The 26299-nt window shown below is 39.8% G+C and overlaps 1 protein-coding gene across 3 annotated transcripts in view; it reads right to left on the bottom strand.

Annotated features, from left to right (window-relative positions):
• The window catches only part of pde8b (phosphodiesterase 8B), a 50643-nt gene that overhangs the window by 5519 nt on the left and 18825 nt on the right, over positions 1 to 26299 (bottom strand). For all 3 annotated transcript variants that reach the window (XM_051413063.1, XM_051413062.1, XM_051413064.1), the window contains exons 3-21: positions 21531 to 21721; positions 19423 to 19482; positions 18120 to 18177; positions 17739 to 17827; positions 17546 to 17624; positions 16432 to 16572; positions 16256 to 16344; positions 16112 to 16166; positions 12839 to 12890; positions 11953 to 12030; positions 10925 to 11001; positions 8619 to 8783; positions 7467 to 7512; positions 5794 to 5923; positions 4789 to 4987; positions 3192 to 3409; positions 2935 to 3073; positions 1903 to 2070; positions 1542 to 1671 (exon numbers count right to left, since the gene is read on the bottom strand). In XM_051413063.1, coding sequence (XP_051269023.1) covers positions 1542 to 1671; positions 1903 to 2070; positions 2935 to 3073; positions 3192 to 3409; positions 4789 to 4987; positions 5794 to 5923; positions 7467 to 7512; positions 8619 to 8783; positions 10925 to 11001; positions 11953 to 12030; positions 12839 to 12890; positions 16112 to 16166; positions 16256 to 16344; positions 16432 to 16572; positions 17546 to 17624; positions 17739 to 17827; positions 18120 to 18177; positions 19423 to 19482; positions 21531 to 21721 — 2164 coding nt within the window. The remainder of the gene's footprint in view (positions 1 to 1541; positions 1672 to 1902; positions 2071 to 2934; positions 3074 to 3191; positions 3410 to 4788; positions 4988 to 5793; positions 5924 to 7466; positions 7513 to 8618; positions 8784 to 10924; positions 11002 to 11952; positions 12031 to 12838; positions 12891 to 16111; positions 16167 to 16255; positions 16345 to 16431; positions 16573 to 17545; positions 17625 to 17738; positions 17828 to 18119; positions 18178 to 19422; positions 19483 to 21530; positions 21722 to 26299) is intronic.

The following is a 26299-nucleotide window of genomic DNA, read 5'->3' as shown; positions in this document are numbered from 1 at the left end:
CTCTCATGCCGCCGCGAGGTTGACATTTTTGGTTTTTAGTCAGACATGTTGAAAAGTATTGGATGGATTGTGATGAAATTTGGTGCAGATGTTTAGGGTGATAAGGGGATACATTGTGTGTGGGATAGAGGATACATGTGGCTTTGGTGAGAACCACCATCATTTCTGGTTCAGAGTGAAACTATTAAATGGTTTGCCATGAAATGTTGTAATGTAATGTTCTATAGACAATATAAATACTATATCCCCTTCAGGGTGAATTGTAATAACTGGTTATCCTCTGATCCTTTTGTCCAATACCTAAATCAAGTTCCTGTGATCAAATAGCATGCTAACAAGATGATGAGCATATCCTGCCAAACATCAGCATGTGTGTGAATATGTGGTTGGTTTCATTCATATTTTTTACCTTTAGGATTTTCTGTTTCATACCAATAATGTTAAACGTTTGCTTTTGAGCAGAAAAACATTAATTAGAAAAGCTTCTGCTTAATAAAAGTTATGACCATCAGGAATCTCATGTTCCTTTAAACCATCGGGTTTAGAAATGTCTTAAGATGCTAATACGCCTTCTGTTTTGTGGTGTTAAGTGATGCCAAGGATTTCCTCTTGCTGCTGCTGCCGATGGCCAACAACTGCTGTAAAGTTTGTTTGGGGATAAAAATGTAGTTTAAAGTCACAAATGAAATGGAACGCATGTTAAAGGAAAGGTCAATTCACAAGCTTTGATCAATTGCGTCTGTATTTTTGTTAACAATCTGAACAAACTCCATTTGCCGAGGATGGCTGAGATGTGGTTGAAGAGTCCCAAAAAAGCTTGTAAGAGGAACAGTTTTATTGTCAAACCAATGTTTTTAAGAATGTATTGTAACTCTGTTACTTAATGCTTTCTCTAACATTAAAACCACTACTCTAAACTATGAATTAATAATCACGTTTTCATGCTCTGCCTTGAGTATGATCCTCAGATTTTGTCTTGATATTGTCACTGAAATTGTCTCTGATATTTACTGTTTTTTTTTTTTTTACTAGTAATGGTGTATAGTGCTTTTTGTCGTTGATGACTCCCTTGAAACTGAGATTGTACATCTCAAGGGGTTATTCCAAAAAATTTCCACTTAGAATGAACTTTCATGCTCAATCGCTTAACTTAAACTTTGGAGGAGCTACAGAAAGAGCTTGGACTAAAGGAGGAAGCTTGTGTTATTAATTGAGGATGTGAATAAATGCACTTGAGAACAGACATCAGACATTTTAAGTGCTTAGGTTCCTTTTAAGTAAAGGTTTAAGCTTGGGAAGTAGCCTGTCTGATTCAAACTATGATTCGTGACCTTTTACTAAAACAATCAGACTGAATATGTATAGTTCCTGTGTGAATACCATATATTTTCAGAGACACTAGTTTACTTGGAAATTGTGTGCAAGTGGAAAAGGAAATGACTAAACACACCACATACACAGTAAAGCTTTGCCACACACGCACATAGAGAAACAAACAGTACAGAGAGCAGCAGAGTACACAGCAGAGAAAATGTTCTTACCATCCCAGGCATCAAACATATCGGTGATGAAGTAGTCTATAAAGGAGATCTGAGACTTGGGCACGCTGCAGGTGTTCCTGTCAAACACTGGCATCACCACCGGCAGCCCTTGTCTCTTCTCCTCATCCGTCTGCAGGGCAAACACACACAGAGATCACAATAAAGTGACAGCAGAGAAGGTAAATGCAAAAGCTCAAGCTAAATCTGCCTCTCGGAATGTGAGAGGCCATAAATGTGAATATATTATGCAAAGGGAGATGATGAGAATGATCTAAAGAAACAAATATCTGCATCCCTTTACAGATACAGCGCTGTTCTCAGCTTTTAACTGCTTCGTGGTATTAAACTGAGCTGTGCACACCTGCGCAAAGTACTCCTCAGAGATTCGTCCAGCCCACTCGATGCAGAGCTCGAGCGGTCTGCAGGGGTTCGCCACATCTGCACACTTGATCAACATCCTCTTTATCAGCAGACGGTTCTCCGGAGAGTTCCTGATGTTGGCCTGACCGTCACAGTCGCTGTTCACGCTCTGTAGGATGGGACACGAAAGACATAAGCATCTGCACATACAGAAATAGAGTTCATGCATTCAGTGAATATTTGCTCGTACACACATTTACTGAGACACATTGGCAGCCCTTTTAGTGACACTTTTTATGTCCTTAAATTTATTACAATTTCCATGTAATTTAGCATGAATTATGGGTACAACAGAGGCAGTTTTCAATTCATAGATTTCCAATTAATTAATTCCACTTAGTTGCTATGGCACCCACAATCTTTAGACGGTGCATATTAGGTCAACTGAATGTGCAGAATTTTATTCACAGGCAAACTTACAATTCAACATATACGGAGAATACACTCTCAAATAAGAAATGATACTGAATTAATATTTACTCTGGTTTGCTACATTAGTGTCACTATTATAAATAAATGTTACTTTATTCTTGACATTGCACTTGCATTTATTTTCTATTTTTAGTTTAAATTCACCAGTTATTTCTCATTTTATCCCTAATGTTTTATCTATTTATTCCTTATGCCTTCCCGTTTATTAATACATTACTGTGTGTTCTATTGCTGTGTTTTATGTGTTCGTTGTAAGGCGAATTATAACGCTGGTTTTGATACATGCTATACAAATAAAACATCATTACTGTTGAATGGATTTCAAGGAAATTCACCACTGAATACCCAGTAACTAAACCAGTCTCAAGAGCGCTTTGTCTCCGTCTTTCCCCTATAATCAGTAACAAATTGCAGTTTGAGTTCTTTCCAGTAAACTTTCCAGGAAAGATTAGGATATCAGACCTGTAAAATAAACCGTGACCATCCTTTCTGGAAGATGTTGAATCTTAAAATGTAACACACTGAGTCCAGCCGCACTTACACTTGTGCTGGTCTCTTCTATGGCAGCCATCGGCTTGTTGATGCTGTTCACAAATTTGCTGACGTGCTCAAAGTGTCGGGTCATCTCTGTCGCCAACACCATGTCGATTATTGCCTGTCGCAGTGTTCGGTACTGATTCCTGTCAGAAGTGAAACGGATAAAGTAAGAAAGATCTCTCTTATACCAATACACCAAAGCAATATAATGTCACAAGCTATTCTATGAACACAAAGCAAGCACAAGCTGCTACTACCGACCTGTCTGTGTTCTTGAAGATGTTGCTCTTGCTGTCTCGGACGGTGAGCTGGAAGGCGAGGGCCGCGTGGTGGCTCTCCAGCACGGCTGTGTCGTTGTAGAGGATCGCCAGTTCGCTACCGGCGTTGCACAGGAAGGAGTTGGTCCTGCCCGGGTGGTCCACGTCGTGCACTGTGGCCGCTATCAGCGCCGCCACCTCATCCAGCTGGTCCAGACTGCTCTGAAGGAAACAGCAGAGACACAGAGTGATGTCAGTACTGGACTGCACATACACTGTTACTTGTTTACTTTTTAGTTTTAATAAATATATTGTTAATAGATCCATCTGTAGAATGGATTAAACACACTTATTGACTGGTTTTGGGGTCTGTTTGGGATGACAGTGCCAATAAAGTAGGTTCCATACAGAGCCAGTAAATAATCCCTGTAATGTATGTTACATCTTTGACATTTTGCAGCAGTATCTTGTTGTTAGTTAGGTCATATCATGGCTTTTAGTGAGGAAGACGCCTCTTTTGTACAGTATTTCATCCTTCTTGTCACACAGTATATTCCATGGTATGATTCTTTATTCAAATACAGTGGTTCATAAAATGTATAAATCAATTTGTATGCATCTAATAATTTATATGTATGTCACGTGTATCCAAGTCCAGCAACCAAAAGTGGAATTTACAGAATCACAAGGAGTTACTTTTCATTTCGGTGCCTTGTTAGTGTGCATGATCCAGAATCGTGTTTTATAACGATTTATAAGTACTGTTTTGGAATGGATAAAAGCTATATAGGGTAAGTCAAGTCAATTTCATTGTCATTTATATAGCCTTTAACAGGAAACCACAGGGAGAGCAACAGAGGAGGGATCCCTTAATTCAGACATGAATTATTTATTATACATCTATTTTCCTTGAAATAACCAATGGAAGCTATGAAAGGCATTAAATGTTAAATATAATGAATACTAGGAAAACATGTCTTGTAAGACATTGCATTTCTTGTTATAATTAATATATTGTATCCAATGTAAAGCAAATGTTTACTTAATGACAATAAATGCTGAATATATGAGGATCTCTGTATTATACAGCTTTTACAGTAAGAACATCATGAGTAAGGCAACTAATGGAGCAAATCATTGGTTCACTGAACTCACTCGCATTAATAGCCGTTTAATTCATGTTTTATCATCAGTGACTTGTTCATCAGCTGTTCATAATGCATAGAATATTCTCTCTCTTTTTTAAAGATTTCTTATCAGTGCATATTAATTACTTCTGCCGCTGTGACATTTGATTGTTCCTGTGTGGTCAGTATATCTTATTTTATCTTATTGTTCATGTTTATTAGCGGAATTATTCCCCCCAGCAAAGTCCGTGATGCTGCTCGTTGAACGCTCCCTCAAAGAGCTGAGCCTTTTTTAGCCAAATCTAGCTGTATCAAGTGTCTCCGACTGGAAAATTTCCCTGTGTGACTAAAATAGCACAATAATGCACAATATTTATTTCACTGTACAGCAAGTATAACAATACTGTATCACTCTAGAGCGCCTGCACGTTTTAGAAAAATATAGTCATTCCAAATAAGAATTTTTCTTCTAACCTTGACTCTTTCTTTGCGTAGGAAGTAGGCAGTAGCGTGCAGCACGTCTGCGGCATGTGTGGAGTTGTGGTAGGAGTTAGAGGCGTGGTAGCTGGCCTCAATGAGCTGCAGCCAGGAGCGCAGCGTGGCCTCCGAGCAGTTCAGGAACTCACACACACCGAAACTGGTGAAGATCTTCAGCCCGAGGTAAGTCAGCGGTCTGCAGGGGATCACAAAAAAACCCAAAAAAAACTGGCTGAATGGACAGCACAAGTTTAAACAGCAAGAGCGCTTGGAATCAATGTTTTCCCAACCTTTACACAATACCTTTATTTGTTATCCGTTCTTCCTGCATCCTCATCTACTTTAAATTCTCTTTTTGCACAATTTGAGGACATATATTGAGTTGCTGCAGTTTAGAAATATGAGAACATTTCTGTGCGTGGAATTTGCTTTCTTGCCAAAAGATTAGATGAGAAGGGTAATCTCTTGTGTCTGTATGTTAAATATGAAGCTACAGCCAGGGATGGTTAGCTTAGCTTAGCATAAAGACTTGAAGCAGGGGGAAACAGCTAGCCTGACTCTGCCCATGGGTATCTTGTTTGGTTAATTTGTGGTTTCAAGGTGAATTTCTGTTCTTGGCGGGGTGCAGTGACTTCCTGGAGTCTTGTTGCCATTGTTTCCAGTCTTTATGCTAAGCTAAGCTAACCGGCTGCTTGCTGAAGCATCATATTTACCACAATAGAGTTTCTTCTCATCCAGCTCTCAGCAAGAAGTGAATAAGCATATTTCCCTAAATCTTGAACTATATTTTTAATAATAATAGATTTTGTCACATTTTGAAGGTAAGAAAATATCAACTGCCAATTTTGAGGATGCAAAATAAGTGTAATGTAACAACTCAACCAACTGCTGGAGTGAAAACTAAATAAAATGATTACCATGCAACAAGCAATATATGGACTTTTCTGAACCCATGAAACTGGGTTTCTGGCTGCAATGATTCAGTTTCCACCACCTCTGTACCTCTTGTGTGTCGCTGCCTCCAGCTCCAGGATGTTGAACTCCCAGCACTCCTCATCATTCAGCATCTTGGCGATGGATGGAGGGACGTCATTCAGAGTGACTGGGATAGCCAGCTGGCTCTGGCTCATATCTAGCAGATAGACACATACGCAGTTCAAGGTGATTTGACCATAAAAGGGGCAAACTGAGAGGGAGCTCTGTGTGGGATTTCATGGATAAATAATAAATGGCTGTACCAGTTTTGGCTCCTATATCTATATACCTGTGCAAACATACTGGTTAAGTGTCTCGCTCTGTAAATCTGGTCCTTTGAGACTGTGGTAGAAAGATGGTGTGTGATAACATTGTTTAAATAATTGTATGAGACGCTCTGATTTAGATCTTCTCTCAGTTAAGTGCTCTTGGAACTTTAATCATTATAACAGGGGTTACATAATAAACTCAGATGGAAGAAACAACACTCTAGAAAGCTACAGGAACACTGTAATGCTTTCATCATGACAATTACCACCTTAAACTTAATATTTATTCATGACATTCAATCAGGGCAGCAGACCTAATGTTTCATAATCTCTGCGATGATGAAGGCCTCAGGCTAAAACGCCAGTACTCCTACAGCTTCTTAACTCATTATCATTAACTCAAAACTGTTTGTCTTTTTCATCTTATAGAGCGTGAACCTGTGACGGAGCGTAAGTCATTGTCAGAGCTCTGCTTAAAAGGGATCATATTTTCCTAATTGCTCTTAATACTCATAATGGTTTAATTGAATGTTATTTTATGTCACATAAATTGCAATGTTCAGTGGATTACTCCTCTGTCTTACAGTTTGATCCAACTAGTTGGCTCGTACACAGAATGGCGATTAATGTAATTGCGAAACCAAATACATGACGCAGTTGTGTATTCACTGTTGAAAACATGGCAGTAATAGTCCCCATTGTGTCCCTTCCCTTAACTCTGGGTTGTTTTGGCATTGACAAGGTGATTCTTTCATTTCAGTTCATCAGGAATCAGAGCAACAGAACATTTCTGTGGCTGAAGTGAATTAGTGTAGATGTATGAAGTAGAAGTACAGATACTGTAAAAAAAAAAAGACTAGTACAGATATTTGTGTAAAATGTAGGGTGTAAAAGTAGTTGTGTACTTTGTTACATCCCACCTCGACCTCTAGGAACCTACTACTGCAGGAATTGCTTGACTTTTTGGAAAAAAGGTAGAAAGGTAGTACCTTAAGATCGATAATACTCATATATGTGCATTAAATATGAATCTACAATTGGGAGTTGTTTAGCTTAGCTTAGCTTAGCTTAGCTTAGCATAAAGACTGGAAGCAGGTGGAAACGTTTAGCCTGGCTTTCTCCAAAGTCACTGTGCGTGGCCACTGGTCGCCTGGAAATAGTTACATCATGTTTGTGTATGAAACACACAAAATATAATGCGTTCATTAGCGAGCATTAGAGATATTCTTGAATGTTTCCTCTTCCTTTCAGTCTTTAGGCTAAACTAATTAACTTGTGGCTCTAGCTTCATATTTAACGGACAGACATGAGAGTGGTATCGATCCTCTCATCTAACACAGCAAGAAAATATCAGAGTACTTCTCCTATTGCGTTATATTAAGACACAATCACTATTATAATGTGATAATTCATTGGTTCTTGAAAACGTACTTTTACAGAAGACATATTCATTCCCAGAGAGTCTCCGCAGCCCATCCTGGAGAGAAAGAAAAAAACAAGAAATGTTTTAATTAACTGAAAAATACAGAATAGAATAGGAAAACATTGAGTGGCCTTTGGTTCATCTAAAGCTAATAACACATCTCCATTAATGGCTTTAGTTCCATTTACTTGCATTTGCATTTCCTGAAAAACACAAATCTTTAGTAATGGGAAAATTGATAACTATTTTTATTTATCATCAACAAACCCCATGAAAGGACAAAAACCAACAGTATTTGTCTGTACCCTGTCAGTGGCTCTCAGCCTCAAGCCCATTTCTCTGAGGATGTAAATCTTAAAAAAATAGCTCACTAATAACATCTTTAGAAAGGGTAAAACACTAGTTACAGGAGCAAATAGTGCAGTGACAGTGTATGAGGGATTGAGTCAAAATAAACTACAGTGTGTGTTCATTGTAATGAAGGAACCCAGTGCAACGGTGTGGCTCACTGATGTGTTATAAAGAGTTTTTGGACAACAATTGAGCTCTATGAAAAAAATAACAAAAAAAGACAATCAACTGTTTTTTCGGAAAGACAAACATTTGCGTGCAGTGACTCACCTCATAGTTGTTCTTATTCAACAGATCAAACAATAAAAAAATAAACAAAGACTCTGTTGGCACTCTAATTGGCATTGATTTGATTTTGGAAGCCAAAAATTTCTTGGTTCAACAAGAATGCATGTTCAATTTCATACACATGAGGTAAGAACATTTTAAAAATGTGATTAAAGAAAAGACTATTTCTAACCTCTCCTTATAAAGAGCTCCAAGCATGTACACTAATGAATGAACTCAAATGTAGGGTTGAGCCGAGTACGAAACGAGCATCCGGTACAGATTAAATACTTTTAGTAGTCAAGTACGAGTATCAAACAAGTAAAAAGTAACTTTTATTTCAATTTATGTCTGCAGATATTTTTCTAATAAATATACACTTCTGATCAACCCATATCAACTTCAGGCTTTCCAGTTACCCCGCCCACTTCTGGGTTAAGCCCCGCCTATTCCTATTATACAGATAATTTAGTTTGATTGAGATACAGATAGTGTACTCGCTCATCCCTACTCCCTAAGCACACATCAACGCTGCCTCTTACATTCATGAGCCCCCCGACCAGGTCGTTGGTGTGGGGGTCGTCTTCTTTGGAAGCGAGCTGAGGGGAGTAGAGCTCGGTAGTTCTCAGGATCTCCAACACGCGATCCAGAGCCTCGGCTACCGTTACCGGACTGCTCTCCTGGGCTGCATTGATGATGTTTATTACCTGGGGAAGGGGAAAAATAAAAATGTCCCTATTCTGCTGCAATACAGTGCATAAAACACACACACAAAGAGCCCTCTGCAAGACACACAGCGACAGAGTGCTCCTTTCTTTGTGCATGTGTCATGGAGATGTGCATGTGATGCTGGAGAAACCTTGTCTGGGGCAAAACAGCTAAATAAAGCTGCTTCTCAGACACACAAGAGCATCACAGGACCTGCACACAATGTGACATACTGTATTCTGTATATTACCAGCCTACAGCCTGACCTGCATTTATTGTTGCTCTGAGCACCTTCACACCATCACAGTAGGGTCATGGAGGATTCAGAGATCGCAGCTCGATCACCAAAACACATCTAAATGTTTTCATTTAAATGTGATGTTTGCAATATTAAAAAAATCCCCTGATGTTGACATCAGCTGTAAATAGTGGCGTGGAACAATGAATCCAAAGACATCTTTCGCAACATCATGTACCATGTTGTAAACAATCCTAAGAAATGTAGCTTCCTAGAATGCACAGAAACAATGAGGTGTTTCTTTTACTGAAACTTAATCTGAAAGAAATACAGCATTTGCAATAAAGTTGAATATTCAGTCTACTGTTTTGGAATAAAGTCCCCCTCCAGTCTTGTTCCTACAGTTGGATGTTTGAGCTTCACTGTGCAGTATATTGTATGGGCAGATTTTGACACCAGAAGGATGTTTTCAAATTCGTCTGCTGAAAGAGGAAAGTTTCTGTTGTATTTTCATATTAACAATTTTATTGAAGTTATTTGTTAAGTTCTGTGTTTTGAGTGTAAACATCTTAATCATCAAATTGACTGGTAACTATAGCTGTATGTAAATGTAGAGGAACTGTAGTAGAGTACAAGTATAAAGTAGCAGAAAATGGCAACGCTCAATTAAAGTACTAGTACCTTAAAATTGTCTTTATGTACAGTTGCTGTGAAAGACTGGACTGGGATGGGGGTTGTGTTTTGGTGCATCTTGCAAAGGGCAAGACCTCCTTTATTGGCTCAGTCGAACAACTCGAAGGCTGAAAGGGCAGCTCTAATGGCCGCTGATTGGCTATATGGTGTTGGAACAATATACCAAAAAGCTTAAAAGTGGCTAGAATAGAATCTCCCTGGTGATGGGCCATAAAAGAACTTAAATCTTGATGAAAATCCAACATGTGCAACCTGATGATCGCTGGTGGATGAATGAGCTCTGCTGAGTGACTCCTACACTGGAAGAAACTTTGTGTTTTAAAGTGCTTCAGGCATAACTTGCATAAAGGATTGTTCAGTGGAAGACGGCCCCTGCAGATGATAGTTAACCCTTTCATATTGTTCTCAGCGATTTGGAACATTTTGAGCTGTGATCCCTTGTTGAACTTGTACTTAACTCAACCTGCCGTCGCTGATATGATGATATAAAATGATGTAAATTCATAAACCAGGTCAACTAATTGGTTGAGATGTTAATGGTAGAAATTATATAGTATAGTCATTTTGTGACTATAGACTATTGTCAGTATTATAAACTATTATTGCATTGTATATTTGATAACATTATTATTATTATTATTATTATTATTATTATTATTATTATTATTATATCAGTTTGGTTTTTCAGACATTTTTAAGATTTCAATGAAAACACAATGATGGTGAATTTGGTAAATCCACATGCCGCTGACCCTGCTAATAATGATGAAACAAAGGCAGATTTAAGCACAATTACAGTTGCAGCAATGGTTTGTAGAAAGCCACAAAAAGAAGATCACCTAAAAAGCTGTTAAGCTGTTGCACCAATAGATGAATAAGTTCTATTTAGTTTGACAAAGATTATGTGTAAAATGTTTTTCTAAGGCTTTATACATATACCTTGTTCATAAAATTGTAATTAATTAATAATGTGTGTAATTAATAATGGTCTTTTATTTCACTTAAATAGTTAAGAATATAAATTAAAAAAAAAGAATTTACAGATTACTAAAAGTCCACTTTAATTGTAAATACACATCCTTATTTAGTAGAGGCTAATAATGAAACATTTGTGTGGGTTTTTTGTATCGTTTGGGCCCAAAAGGAAACTTTTTTCTCCAAATTTTTCCCCATTATTTTTTCTCTGAGTGGGACCTGAAAGCAGCATACCTTGGTGATGGGAGCCTCGATAGTCATGGAGTGAATCCTGGCGACGGAGGAGTATCGTCGATTCTGTAAACTGGGAGCTACAATGCAGAAAACAACAATGTTACGTTTATGACAGTGTGGCTCATTGATTGTCAGCCCGTACAGTCTAGTAAAGGACCAGTGTGTAGGATTTAGAGGCAGTGAAGCCACCAGTTGCCACCAACTGCATAACTGTTTGCCTTCCAAGTTTGTAGGAGAAACTACGGTGGCTACAAAACTCACGAAAAACGTGAGAGCCAGTGTTTGGTTTGTCTGCTTTGGGCTACTGTAGCAACATGGTGGTTCTAAATGTTGGACTCTTATAGAAGAGGACCCATTCACTGATAAAAATGGCTCATTCTAAGATAAAAAATACTTTATTTCAGGTGATTTTACACTAATGAAAACACCTATGAATATTATATTCCATCCCCGCCAATAGATCCTCCAAAATGTTACACACTGGACCTTTAATTAACGTCATTAATACTGAATAGATCACAGGGCCTGCAATTGTTAGCCCTCATCAAAAGGCTTACGAATGGAGGGCAGAAAAAGAAAGTAGACATAGCAAATGTACAAAAAAGGAGAGGAAATGAAGAAAATGTTAATGTAGAACAAATGTTAATATAAAGGGCAACGGAGGACGAAAAAAGAAAAGTGGTTTGATTGAAGAAGAGAGAACAAAGCAGAGGAGAAGCAGCTGAGATACCTGTAAATAGCAGCAGCTGTGTCAGAGCGAGTCGAGGAGGGAGGTACGTAATGTCATCAGCCCACAGCATCTCTCTTTAGTTCAAGTACCATAACACAGTCTGACTCACTGCCGTCATCTCCCCATTCTCATCATCTCTTTGTGTTTCTGCCTTTACTGTATTCTCATTGCAGTTATCTCATCCTCCTTCCCCACCTGCCCCTCCCGCTCATCTTCCCTTCACAACGACACAAACTGGAGCTCTGTTCATTTCAAACAGGGCCTCAAATAAAAGATAATGTGCTTTGAATGGTCTTACCGTCACTACCACGAGAGCTGAGCGATCTGGCGTCAATTGAATCTTTCCTCCTGTCCCGGTGACGTAGAGAATGGCACTCTGTGGAGGGGCAGAGGGAAGTAATGTACATTAAATGTCCCTTATGTTTAGACTGATGGAGGTGCAGATTTATACCGTTATAGGTGAGTCTCAATTTCAAAGATGTTATATGTTACTTCTAAATCTTGCCCCAGGTCCCACCTACTAATGTATTATCATTAGAGCCACAGAGCTACTGTAATCTTCCTTTTTTCAGAATAAATGAATACTGGGCAATCTTTAAACAACCCAGAAGTCAGTTAACAACACTTACCACTGTTCCAGATGTATTTCCACTATCCTCAAATACCTTTCTAACCATCTGGTTTAAAAGATATTCTGTCTGCTGCTTGATAAAGAAAAATTCCCCACTTGTAATTTCCTATCCAGGTGGCCAGAAATTACATATGTCCTTGCTCATTTTTTAAAACTGAGTAAGGAGAGTGACCTCTTTCAAGAATAGTCATAACTTGAAAAAAACCTTTACCCGAAATCTCCCTATTTGGCATTTCTAAGCATTATATAAGCATTTAATTATTTATAACACACCAAAATGCAGTCATTGTAAATTGTACATAGATACAAGGACATTTCAAGTGTTTATTAAAAGGAATAGTATAAAGCTTTATATCTACAATCCATTTAAATATCAGTTATACTTTTGACCTTTACACTATTTTGTTATTTTCTGGGCTCCATAGCTTAGCTCTGTAATTTAAATGTAATGGCATTACACAGGATTACAAACTAAATCAAGCTATTCTAGAATAGAAGGTTTTACATAAAAAAATACACCTGTCCAATTACAAAATATGGTGTGGTAAGTTACCTGACTGGGAATGTTCCCCGCTGCATCTCTCTTCCTTGTTGAACTTGTGGACCTGACAGACAGAGAGCAGACGGTGATTAAAGTCGAGGTTTGGACTACGACCAAGTGTCACTGTTGGTTCTCCTTCGCTGTGAGGAATATAATCAGCCTAATTTCCTGCTTCTTGAAAGCAACACGCTGGCAGGATTACTTCTGTTGATTAAAGACTCAATGTGAGCCAACCATTTGATGTTCTTTATAAATTTTCTCACCTCAACAACCAATTGTATTTTTTAAATGCAGTACAGATATTTTAACACTGCGCTCTCTTTTTACAGAACCTGTGAGAGTGTCATTTTTTTAAGCGTTAAAAGATTCTCTGAAACAACCGGTGACTGGTAAAGCTACTTATCAATCAAGCTGCAATTTCCACGGCTGGCCAATGAAGCCAACACGGAAGTAACGAAATACTGCGGTTCCTCAAACAGCCACGTCAGCAGATATAAACATGTTTACAGTCTGGTACAAAAAAACAGTTTTGGTCTCTATAGCTAAATTCCCAGTTCATGACAACTGTAGGTGGGTGAATTTTTATATAATTCACCTGTTTAAATTATATCAAGGCGGAAAGTTATGCATAATTAAGGGAATGGCCACTTTGAGTGACGGGTAGGTGCCGGCACCGGTGGCTGTTTTCAGTATCCGGACTTCATTCAGCCCGCCTCTACCAATGCTCCATTTCTTTGCCCATTTTTAGATTAGCCGGAAGCTGGCAGAGTCAGGACTGCCAATATGGTTGCAGCTAGAGCCTCTTCAAAAACCTCTGGGTTACATCACAGAGACTATGGCTTTTGGCCTTAACTGATCACGCAGCAGAAGGCCGCAGATCAGCGCCACCACGTGAGATACCAGGGCGCCCCGACTATGTCCAATCTTAAGTATACAGTCTATGTTATGAACCAGAGAAGGCAGTCGGATGAAGCAGTGGAGACGGCACTGAGGAGAGCTAACTTTGTGTTGTCTGTGTTATCACTGCTACTAGATGTCATCTCTCACTGGGACTGTTCGTGTGAGGAAGCTGAGCCCAAAACAGAGTGTTAGAAGCGGAGACCATTTGTGAGATTAGGTCTCTAATGCGAGACAAAAATATTTACTCTCATCCAATTTAAAAAATATGACCTATTAAATGGCACACGAATGACACTTAATACAACGTAAAAAAAATATTTAAAAATTGATTTTGAGCTACATTTACTATAACTGTGTAAACATATTCTCCCATGTTCATAATAACATGCAGGTGACAATTTGTACAGTACGTCCTGTTAGTCTCACAGAGGTTATTGTAGATATGCACATGAAGAGCCTCTAATCCAGTTACAGAAGATTTCCCTCACCCAGTGACTCACTGCACCTTTACATCTTGCTGACAGTGCATCACACATACTTATGTGATGTACGTCCAAATATTCTGTATATGTACACATTTTTGTGCAAAGAATTTCATTTTGATACAAAGCAATGCGTCCTTCAAATGTTTGTCAATTACATTTCATTTTTCACTCACACACAATTGCTAATTTTTTCTTTTTACAGCCCCCCCCCCACACACACTTTCTATCGCTTGCTCTCAGGTCTCCAGTGCGTCCCATGCTGAGTAAATAGGATTAAGACAGTATAAACACTTCTAATGACATACAAGGTTGCCAGATTTAGCTGGCTACATCTTAATGGGCTTCTTGGGCTGCAGAGCACAAACAGACATCTAAAAAAACATCTTTTGAATTAACTTGACTAAAGCTGGGAAATAGTTGAGATTATGATGGCCCTTAATTGAGAGAGAAAGACAAACAAAACTGACCCTAAACCTGCTGTAAGTCTGGAGTGCTTAGACAAATACTGCTAACTAAACAACACAATGAAATGGAAACCATGGTCTACAGCCAAACGTCTGGGTGGGAAAAAGATGTGGAATAATGTGTGGTTTAAAGTGCTCAGAGGAAAATGTTCTAAGCAAGGATACAGTAACAGGTCGGTGCTATCCTGAAAGGACCTCTGTGGCCTTGGGTTGTCAGATGGATAACGGTGTCTCAGTGAAGATGCTCTACATGCCTCGTGAGTGACGTCATTGCATTAAAATGTCATCAAATACTAAACTTTTGTTCCTGCTTTGCATCTGTTCCATTCTGTAATGTGTGGTGAAAGTGCATTAAAAAAATGGGACACCCTGACAATACCATTCAGTTTGACACTGCACAACTCAGCTTGAGGAGATGACTCTCCATGGTTTTCGAGAATGGGATCAGCCGCTGCCATGTCTAAGGATTCCCAATCCCAACAAGCAGGAATGAATTCCATTTGGCTTTGGCGGGCACATGCCAACGGCTGACTCACCTTATGCACACACGATGAAAGACAGCAGCGAGCTAAAGCTAGTCTCTGTGCAGCTTTGCCTGGGGTATAAATAGCCTTGGCGCCTGGCTGCTAGCCCTCCCAGGCCTTAGCGGGGGATCCTGGTGCTTAGCTGTAGCTTAGCATAGAATGACGTTATTGGCCTGGAACCCAGCTGAGAGCAGCGACACACCTGCTTCAGAGTAAGTGTGCACGCTGCTAAAGAGAGCTGGAAGCCTGTGAGGCTACATGCCCCGCTCAAGTATTTAAATCTGACACTTTAGCCTGCAGTTCATTTGAAGTATTTATGTAAAACTGACTGCCAGCAGAGTCTGCAATCTGGGTGCCCGAGTCCAGTCTGGACTCAATCATTCATTTCTCTACCAGGCTTGATTGGGCCAAGCTGTGTCGTAGCGTTAGGACTGCTGATGGACTGATATTTGTTCAAGCTCCACAACAGAAAAACTAACTCACTGTAATCTTCAAAAGCAGGGCTTATGAGTCTAAAGACTTTTGTAAATTCAATTTTGTAGCAGCAATTTTTCCTCTTATTAGGCTTGTAAGGTTTGAGCCTGCAAATCAACATTTTGGGCAGATTTGTGAGTAAGTGGTTTAAGTGTTACTAATGTGCAGGCGCTATTCATTTTGGGCTGGAAGAGTGCAGTCAAAGAAAGGGTGGTCCAGGTTGTTTGTTTTTTGCCTCAGGTACCCAAATGAGTCAATGATCAAAAATCTAGATTTTTATTACCACTCTTGAGGGTCAAAGCTCTTGTGTTCACAACCTCTCCTGCTCTCAGGAGGCCTCCAGATTGTATTAGAGCGTAGCTAAACAGCTTATCATTTATCATTTCCATAAGAAAACTAAAAGAGATGTGTAACACTTAAGATTATCTCTTGACTCACCTGATTATTGTTGTCAATATGAGGTCTCTTGATGGCTACGAAATGTCGAATCTTCCTGTTGGCAGCGAGATAAAAATCTGTCAGTCATTTCTCACTTCCTGAAAATGAACTGTGATCACTTTGGGTAGATTAAACTTTGCTTACCCTCCTTGGCCGATGACAGGTGTTATCTTCACATGTTGCTGTATACTGTCGCCTGACTTCTTCCTGGCATAGTAAATGCCCTGCCATTCCTTCAGAGACAACAGAACCGTCAGGCATTGATACAGTATCGTCTCATTTCACAGATAGGTATGCGGATGGATGGACGAGAGACTCACTTTTCCTTTTTTGATGCAGGTGTTGATGGTGTCCAGCAGGTCAGCTCTGTTCTTGTCGCTCTTGGGGAGCTCAGTCAGTTCCTTCCCGATCAGCTCCCCCTTGTGGTATCCCATCATACGCTCAAATGCTGGGTTCACATACTGCGAAAAAAAGAGGAGGATGACGTTAAGTCTAGTAATATTCGATCCTAATAACAAGTATTGCCTGTGTAACCAAGACATGATATAACTAGTTTTTCTGAGCCATGGAGCTATTTAAAAACACATCTATAAGCCCCATCGCCGCACTGGGTGTTCTTTTTCTTCATTCAGCATTACACCAAAGCGCATAACAGACCTGCCTATTCTCTAGAGGATACCATGTCACTGTCACATTTAGCCTCACCTGGATGTAAAAAGTACAAATGTGTTTGATGTTGTCACGGGGCGTGCGTATTACACAAGCTCCATTACAGTGAATATGTAGTTTATTTTACCATGATCTGGAGTCGAAAATAGTTCCTCAATTTATTATTTTTTTAACATTTTCTCATAACCATAGTGCCCAGCTGATGTAGAATAAAAAAAATACAACCATATATTTGGGACCAGTCTTTGGTACTTTCATGGGATTTGTTTATAGTAACAAAAATATATCCATGTACATCTTTAAAGCAGGGATTATCTAACTGCCGACGCAGGGGCCATTTCCGTTCCTCCACCCCCCTCCCCGTGGCCCAAGACAGGATGTCAAAATATAATATAATAATTTTTAAAATAATTTTTTCAAGTTGCTTCATATACCCTTTATATACGATTAAAATAAAAAACTTAAATTCTATTTAAAAAAGTTAATTTGGTTTGGTGCAAGATTATAGCAAAGGTCAAATGTGCAAATTAAATCAAAGGGTTGATAAACATAATGAAACATACTTCCATTAATAGCATCAAGTATGATGCTATTAATGGAAGTATTTCCAGAATATTGCACTTTCTTGTAGTACTTTTACCATACCAGCAGTGGCCCAAAGCCAATTTGAGTTTGAGACCCCTGCTTTAAAGGAAAGGTTTGAGATTTTGCTCACCGACTCTGTATGTATGCATGTGCTTTTATGCATGTGTGTATTATCCCTACCTGTATTATATGGTCCTCGCTGGTGATCTCCACAGCCTCTTGACAGTGGTCCAGAGCAGTGAAGACAGAGTTACAAGCCCTGTGGATGAATGACACCAACTCAACATTAGAAACACCAACTCGTACAAGTGTCTGTGCATGCATGTATGATTGCATGGTATGTGCTTCATGAGGTGTTTTTCCTCTGCTGTACCTGAGTTTGAACTGGCAGCGCACCTCCCCATGTTCAATCTGTATGAGCTCATTGTAGCAGGCTGACACACTGCTGTTCTCCACAAACCTCTGGAGGCCAAACAAGGTTAAGTGGTGTTTGAAGGAGAAGGGAGAGAGACGAGTGGAAAATTGAATGAGTCAGGATTTACTCAGTAGCGACTTGTTTTCCAGCCTCCTACGTCATTTTCACACCATCAAACACCGCTGACAATAAGTGCCTCTTTCAAAACTGGCAACATGCTGCTATTTTAGTGTCTCGAGTCTCTTAGAGGGCCAATAAAAAGCATCTATCAGAAACAAGGATAACACATTCAGTCCGTTATAAACACAGTCACAAGCTAAGGCAAGTTGTTGGACGTACTCTGCTAAATCCAGCACAGAGGAGAGGAAGAACAGATGGCTCGTCCTGGTCAGCCGGTCTATACAGTGACAGAAAAGAATCATTACCATCTGCAACCACAATCATTTTTCAGAAACATGCTTGGCGTGATCCACACCTATATAGAAAACGATGTACTTTAAAAAGGCCCTGAAAACATTTTGTTCCAGCTTTTTACTATGATGGGAATTTACATTTCCACAGCATTTTCTGCCAAAGTTAAAGCAGTTTTGGTTATTTTCACATGAGAGATTTCTGTTATTTTTACTTCATGTTCTTCCCACTGGTTTGAAGTGGGCGGGGCACAGTTGGAAAAAGCTGATGTCACGTACTTCCATTCACCAATCAAATAATTATCATCAAATCAAGGCTGATCGCTGTCACAAGCCGGGTAATAAAACATTACACGCAGCCTACAACAGCTCACATTGTACACTTATTATAATGTACAGTCCCACAGCACTGATTCCATCAGTGCAGAGCCATGTCATACCCAACAGAGTTTCTCTTTTTTAACAGAAGTAATGTTTCCGATTAACTCCAGTCATTTCTTCTTTGCCGTACTCCTGAGTTAACCTCAATAAAACACATTAAATGCCTACCTAGGGGAAAGCTACAAGGCTTTTAATGTGAAAATTCCAGAGGCAGTGTTGAGTTTCATTCATGATTAGTGGAAGGCCTGACATGACTCTTGCCGTGCTGATAGAATTAGTGCTGTGGAAACGGACATTACACTGAATTTATCAAGACCAAGGGTAAAAAACGGTTTTAAGTTCTCATCAACTCAAAATCAAAATAAAGAATTGTTGTTAAAGATAGAAGATCTGAAGCATAATTTTGTGGGACTTTAGGCCTAACCACACACAATAACTTACAGGAAAACATAAAAAAAAATTGTGAAAACGTGCGAAAATCATGAGGTATAGATACCCCAAGATCAGAATTTATACCCATGGCAATAACTCAGTTAAACAACATACAGTAGCCATGGGGAGCCTGGGAAATACATGGACAGTATGCTTATACTACTTAATTATTTATTTTTATCTTTATGACAGATGTTGGTACACAGTTATTGACAGGCACTTTAAAAGCCGGCCTGGACTGATGACATTTATGATGGCTGCAGATAAGGATCTCAGACTATTGTTCTGTTTATCTAATGTATTTTTAATGTGTCTGCATGTTTATGCTGTAGCACAAATAGCCTCTTGCAGGACATTAAAGTTTTCTAAGTCAAACAAGAGGATCTTAAAATCTACAAAAGATCAAATAAAAAACTTACTTTTGTGGCACAACGGCTAGAATAACTGTGTTTTCAGAGGGCTTTGTGGCGCGGATCAACCTGGAAATAAAACAAATCAAACAGATTAAAAAATCAGCGGGAGTGTCAACAGGAGTTCATTCCATTCACACTTTGAGCTCATGAGAAGTGGCTTGGACTCAGGTACAGGATAAACATGTGGGCAGAGTGAGGGTGATGTCATCGCCACAAAAGAAGGGCAGAACATTTCTGTGCTTTACACAGAAACACCAAGCACAACATCTGCTTCAGAGGTTCGACCACAAAGCCACACCGCTGGCAGGATGCACGGGAAAGTGGCCCGGGGGTGGAGGAGGAAAGAAGACAGTGATGGAGGATGAAAGGAGGAACAGAGGGAACAGATGATGGCAGAGATCCTCATGGGGGATAAAGATGGGAGGGGGGAAAAAGAAAAAAATGGTGTTGAGGAAAGGAGTGAAAGAGCGATGGACAAACAAGGAGCAGCTGCCAAATTGTGGTAATCAGGAGACAGGAGAGACGAATGGATCTGTTCCTTTACTTGGGGAAATAACGAAGCACTTATAATAAATCACTCCACAAAATATATGGTGGTGGCTTTTAGTGTATCCAAGAACTCTGGATGGGCTAGCACTGTATCTAACAATAACTTTCAGCCCGAACGTCTGCAGAAATCACGACAGAAATAAACACAAAAGTAGTCTTTGCTTTTAAAAAAGAGAGGAATATGCACTATTTCACCAGCAGAAAGGTCTTTACAGACATCCTTGTTCTGATGCCTAGAAGGTCTTCACATTAAGAAAACCATGGGACACATATTAAACACTTTGAGTCACGGGAATCCCCATTCAAATGCCCTAAACACAAGTCCTTTGTTCATAGATGTGAAAAAGCAGCAACAAATCCCGTTTTTATTAGCTATTTGGAATAATCAGAGATGGGTTATTTAAATGTCATTATATTATTATTTGTTAGTGAGTTCAACACTTTTGTGCAAATAGAGAACAAACACTTCCTGAATAAATCTTGAGATTGCCTGTGCACGCCAAAAAGTAACAGGGGACAAACTGAGCACAGACCTGTATTGCCAGTACGAACTCAGCTAACACCTGGCAAGAACAAGCAGTAAATGAGGTTATTCTACAATCAAAGAGGCTTCTGAAAAGTGGCCAGGGGTTTTTGCTGTGGAAAAATGGACAAGAAACAAAGAAAAAAGCTTCTGAATGTGTATTACTCTTGGCTCCCCTGGGCCACTATCGAGCTTTCATGTCAACAAACAGACTCACAATTTGTAGTTCAGACCCTCTCAAGAGCCACTCTGTTTCAATACTCTCTTATGAATTGTGACATCCAGTATCCCCTGATGCTTCTTTTTAGAGCAAACAATGAATTAAGCAACTGTAAGAACACAAGCTAACAGACTTGAGTAACTCAAGAGTGCAGCTTCAGGTTGGAGATGCCTGTGGTGCCTCCAGGGAACACCAGATGGCGCCAACAAGCCCTCCACTACACTACAGTGTCCCAAAGCTACAGTGTTTTAAACAGACTGAACTCTGGACATTCCTGTATATTACTGATTTTAGGAATAAACGTCAGGTATATTTTTGATTGAAGTGAAGGATTAAATGTTCGGATCCTTTTGGACGATAAAGCCCTTTCAGTCTCTTCATTTATATGGTTACTGTGTCAGTTCAAGTTCTTGAAGAAATCACTGTGCAATTTGAATAGTTTGAGAGTTTGGGAAATAAGCGTATTAGTTTAGTTAGATTAAAAAGTGGATACCATTCAGGTCTGTAGAGTAAATATGAAACAAAAGTCAGCCGTTGGTTAGCTTAGATTAGCACAAAGACTGGACATGGGGAAAGGGCTTGTCTGGCTCTCCTTCCAGTTTGAGAGTTTGAGAAAATATAAGAAAACAACTCAAAGCAAAATATATAACATGTCTATCATTTTTAGACATTTTAATGCAGAAATGATAATTATTATATCTTTAAAGTTTCAGAAAGAGAGCCAAAAATAGTATTTCTCAAAATGTCCAACTATTCCTTTAAGCCACCATGAAGGTTGTCAGTCAAACAAACAGTGACAGCAGACACAGAGGTGAGGCTCACCGGCATACAGCTTCAGGCTCAAAGTAGCGCGAGTGGCGTCCATCAATGACTATAATCTCATGGTGCTTGTCCAGGAAACACTCAACGGCTGACTCGGGCGTCCGTGCGATGTTACACCTGAACCCGGCGCGGTCGCAGGCCCACCAGAAGGCATCGCTCTGGCTGTCCTCCTTGGCGAACACCAGCAAGACCTGAGGAGACAGGAAGGAATGGACGCCTGGGTGAGACAGTGCTGCTACTACAGTGATAATTACAGAAATACCTGTGTTAGTAGGTCTACTCTACATTCACTACTCAGACAGAACATTCTCCAGATCAGCAGACATCCAAGAACCAGACTTCAGTCACAGCTTTCACTTCTGACACCGAGGTTTCTGATATTTATGGGCCTGATTAATACCGATAACTACCTGACCCCTTTCTTTATGACTTAGAAAATGTACATTTGCGATTATATTAAAACCTCTCAGAGATATTTAACCCTTTAGTATCCACCCCCCTTTCAAGGGTGGACTATTTCTGATTATTAGACCCTTACAATGAGGATTTATTACACTAAAGGGCTGCCAGATAGCTTTGGGGAGAGAGATGTGCCTTTTGGGGCTTTTTTATCTGCAGTATTTTTACAACAACGATGGAAAATACCAGTACTTTTTATAGTACTAGCAGTCTGTGAAAGTTCTGCATGATGCTATTCGCAAAATCTTCATTCTGTATGACTTTTATTTATTTTTACGAGCTTATCAGATGTATCAAAGGTTATGAATTTAACATTTACAAAACAACTCACTGACAGAGAAATAAATACAAATAATGTTTGAGAAAATCCAATATAGAGATGCTGGTGAAGAATAGATTTCACCCTAGCAAGTGGTTAGCTTGGTTGTCCGGGTTATGAATCTTTTCCAAGTATTTTTATTCTGGAAATATGTATATTCAGTGACAGCAACAATATTAATAGCACAATAACATGTTCTGTTTTTGTACCTTTTCAGCTGCTAACATCATATTAAACACTGCAACTTGATAACTCCCCCTTCACGAGATAAATACATACATTTAAAAAGGACAAAGGCAAAAAAGAAAACTAAAACAAACTAAATGTTTTAATATTTAATTCCTTCAAGAGGAACTGTTGACAATAAAAATCCGGCTGGATGAGCTACCAATTATTAGACTGAGCTCAGGGAGGTAAGTGACTCAACATAAGTAATCACAGAACACCATCTCTTATGGAACCTCTCAAGATGCAATCAAATGTTTTTAATTATAGAAAAGACATAAAATCCTCTCGCCGTGAGGAGGCAGAGGGAGGATTTGCCCTTCGTGGAGTTTGCATCATATGTGGATTTCGGCCCACAGTCTCATGACATGCACAGCTCAGGGGATTTGTCTATAACTGTGAGCGTGTTCACCCATCTGCTTGTAGGGCGCCTCTCTGCCTTTTTTTCTCATTGCAAGTGTCCAGCCCCCTCCATAATAAAAATAATTTTAAAAATGCGGATAAAATACTAAACAGACCATGTAAACGACACAATGTCTTCTCCCAGTGAATGATTCCTTCAACACTGACTGAGCAGCACAGTTCCACACCAACAGACACGAAGCCTGCAGAGCGCGGACTCGTGTTTTTGATCCCACACTGTGTTTTGACCACAAACACACCAGCCACCTTTGGTACAGTGGTGAGGAAATACAGCACGCATACAGTAAAGACACACATGCTCTCTCTCTCTCTCACACACACACACACACACACACACGCACAAACAGCTGGTGTGCAGCCAGAACCAACAGTACTCAGCTCTGCCTCGCAGCAGCATCACCTCCTGACTCCCTCTAAGGACAACAAAGGATAGAGTGACAGAGGGAGTGCATGAAGGTGGAGCAGGCAGAGAGACAGAGAGAGAGAGAGAGAGAGAGAGAGAGAGAGGGGGAAAACAGAATGAGTGAGTGGGTGAAGGAGAGCCCTAAAGTCATGACTCCCCACACTTCCTGTATAGTTTTAAAACCAGGAGGAGAGTAGTTCATAGTGTGTCATGAATCTTATGCAGCCTTTCCCACCTGGAGACAGGACGGACAGAAAGTATGGAAAAGAACAGGTGAGAATGGCATGAGAAGACGATGTAAAAGAAGAAGAAGGGAGAAAATGAGCTAGTATTGGTGAGTGCCTGTGAAAGGTCCACAGTCTTTGATCCCGTGCTGGCTTGTGTAACCATGGCACTGCTTTGTGTAACCATGGTGCTAACATGTGAAATTCCACACACACAGTACCCAGTCGACCCCGGGACGACGCCGACCGCACAGATCTCTGACCTGCCACCCAAATATGTCACCAACGATGAGCCTGGCAGGAGGCGCCGTTGGTCTAAAATCCCCCGTCTGATGTACACACACAGTCAAACACATTTAAACACATGGCAGCACTTCATCACGCCGCCATCATACCTGTCTTACACACACACTTCCTTGAACGTAACTCACTGTTATGGTACACAAATGAATGTATGTTTATACAATTACCCGGTTACAGTGTCTTTAACGTAAATACATAATTTAAATTTGAACATACATGTATTTAGCCTCACAAACAGTGTCACTTATTGGCCTGGTCCTGGTTTGTATAATACCGTACAGTTAGTGTTCAGTTAGCACAGAGACTTATCCCCGACTGCTACCGCCAAGAGCTGACTCACATTTTCAGAGTTCAGAGGTTAATCCGCCATGTTTGCACAACCAGGCCGGATGCCATCTAACGTTGGGAGATTCCCAAACACAGAGGGGTGTCATTGGGCTAACTAGCTTTGAGCACACTATCTGTGTGGGAGTGTAACAGAGTCTGAGCGTATATGAAGAAGGGCCGTTGAGATCCAGTGTCAGGAAGTTTTTATGCCCAGTTTTTGATGTGACGCGCCTATCAATGGGACTGATGTGCGAGAACTAAAATATGAACTGAATTGTACATAATTTGTCTTATTCATTGCACAATTGGTACATTTTATGTGCCTAATGCTCAAAGTCCACTTACTAGCTTTTTCTGGAGTAGAGCTGAAATGATCCGGAAGGGTAGTTTTTTTAACATTTGTAATGCCAAAACACAAACCCAAATATTTAATTTATTGGATAAGACAAGCAAATTGAATATGTTAACTTGGACTGAAGGATGTGATAGGAATTGTTCACTATTTTTCAACATTTTATAGAAATCCATTAGATAATTGCCAGATTAACTGATAATGAAAATAATCGTTACTTGTAGCACTCTTTGAAACCTACATATAAGATAGTAAGTTAAGATTATTTCTTTAAGTCAAGAATGGACTTTCAGTTTCAAATGTTTTATAAAAAGGCCACATGAGTAAAACGTTTTGCAGCACACAAACTGTACAGAATACAAAGCACTTTAAATATATATCAAGCTGATAACCCTTGAACACCCACCCCCCTTTGTGGGTAGACCACCGAAATTAAAACAAATGGACCATTTGTTGTAAACCATTATGATGTCGGACATAAAGTGTACAAGAATTTATTACATAGTTGGACTGGCAGAATGCTTTGAAGGAGCTGAAGCCGTGCAGCTGGATGATTTTTATGTCAGTGTTCTTTTAAAAAATGACCACAATAACCTAAAAGATGAGACTCTAGGCTGCCTCTAAAAAAAAAAGAAAAAAAAGAAAAATATCCAGAATCCAGAGTCCAAGTTGACACGTCCAGTTGTTTGTTTTCTTCAATCAACAGTCTAAAACCAAAGATATGCAGGAGTTATGTCATCCAACAATAAGAAAACCAGCCGGGAACCAGTGAATTTGTGGCATTTTAAAAATGACTTAAAACTATTAAACAAATATAAAATGTTTAGCCAATACATTTTCTGTTAATCTACTAACTGACCTAATAGTTTCACAGTAATTACATGTTCACATTCATGTAAGGTACTGGTAGTCAGTGAAAGGTCTGCATAGTGCTTTCATACTGCAGTAACAACACTGGCTACTAAAAGGTTAAAAGTAGCAGAATGACAAAACTATTGAATTCTTCTAAAATATATACTGCAGCTACACGTATGGGACATGTGTGTTACTTTACATGCAGTTATCGGTGTAATGAGTGAAACACATGAATCATTAGATAAGCTGAAGGAGGAGGTATCTGGAGAGGTTGAAACTCTCCAGGGCTGTAAGGCAGTAACAGTAAATGTCAAGGAAAACTCACTATATATAACTCTCTCCTGCAGAGCATTTTATCTCTCTCTTTTCATCTCTCCATTCTGGAAGGAGTGAAGCAGGAGAGGGGCCGGTCAGGTCATGGATCCAGCAGAAGGCTGTAGGTACAACTTTAGCGGGGCTGCTTTGAGAGAGCAGTTTAAGGGTTTTATGGGGCATGAGACGAGATCTTAGAAGGCTTTTTAATAAAGCCCCTGGTCCCTCCACCTGCCTGCACACCGCCACAGATTCCTGGTGTGATGTTATTTGGCATGGTGAATAAGGAGGAGGAGGAGGAGGGCGGCGAAGGGATAGAGCAGGATACTGTAGCTCGGCATGAACATGAGTGGCATGCCAGGCCTCTCACATCACTGCACTGGAACTGAGCTGAACTCAGAAAACCCTGGAGATCGGTCAAACCAACGCAGCTTAGACCGGAGCAAATTAAATCAAAGCAATAAACAAGCACCTAATAAAGAAGCTGATTCTTGAGGTAGGAACTGCCAGAACAGAGGAATGCTTTGTGGTACCTGCATCACAACCAGCTGGTAACCTCCAGGAACT

Source organism: Dicentrarchus labrax, unplaced genomic scaffold, assembly GCF_905237075.1.
Source record: "Dicentrarchus labrax unplaced genomic scaffold, dlabrax2021, whole genome shotgun sequence".
Taxonomy (NCBI): domain Eukaryota; kingdom Metazoa; phylum Chordata; class Actinopteri; family Moronidae; genus Dicentrarchus; species Dicentrarchus labrax.
The sequence above is the reverse complement of the archived record's forward strand: the minus strand, read 5'-3'. Positions and strand labels throughout refer to the sequence as shown.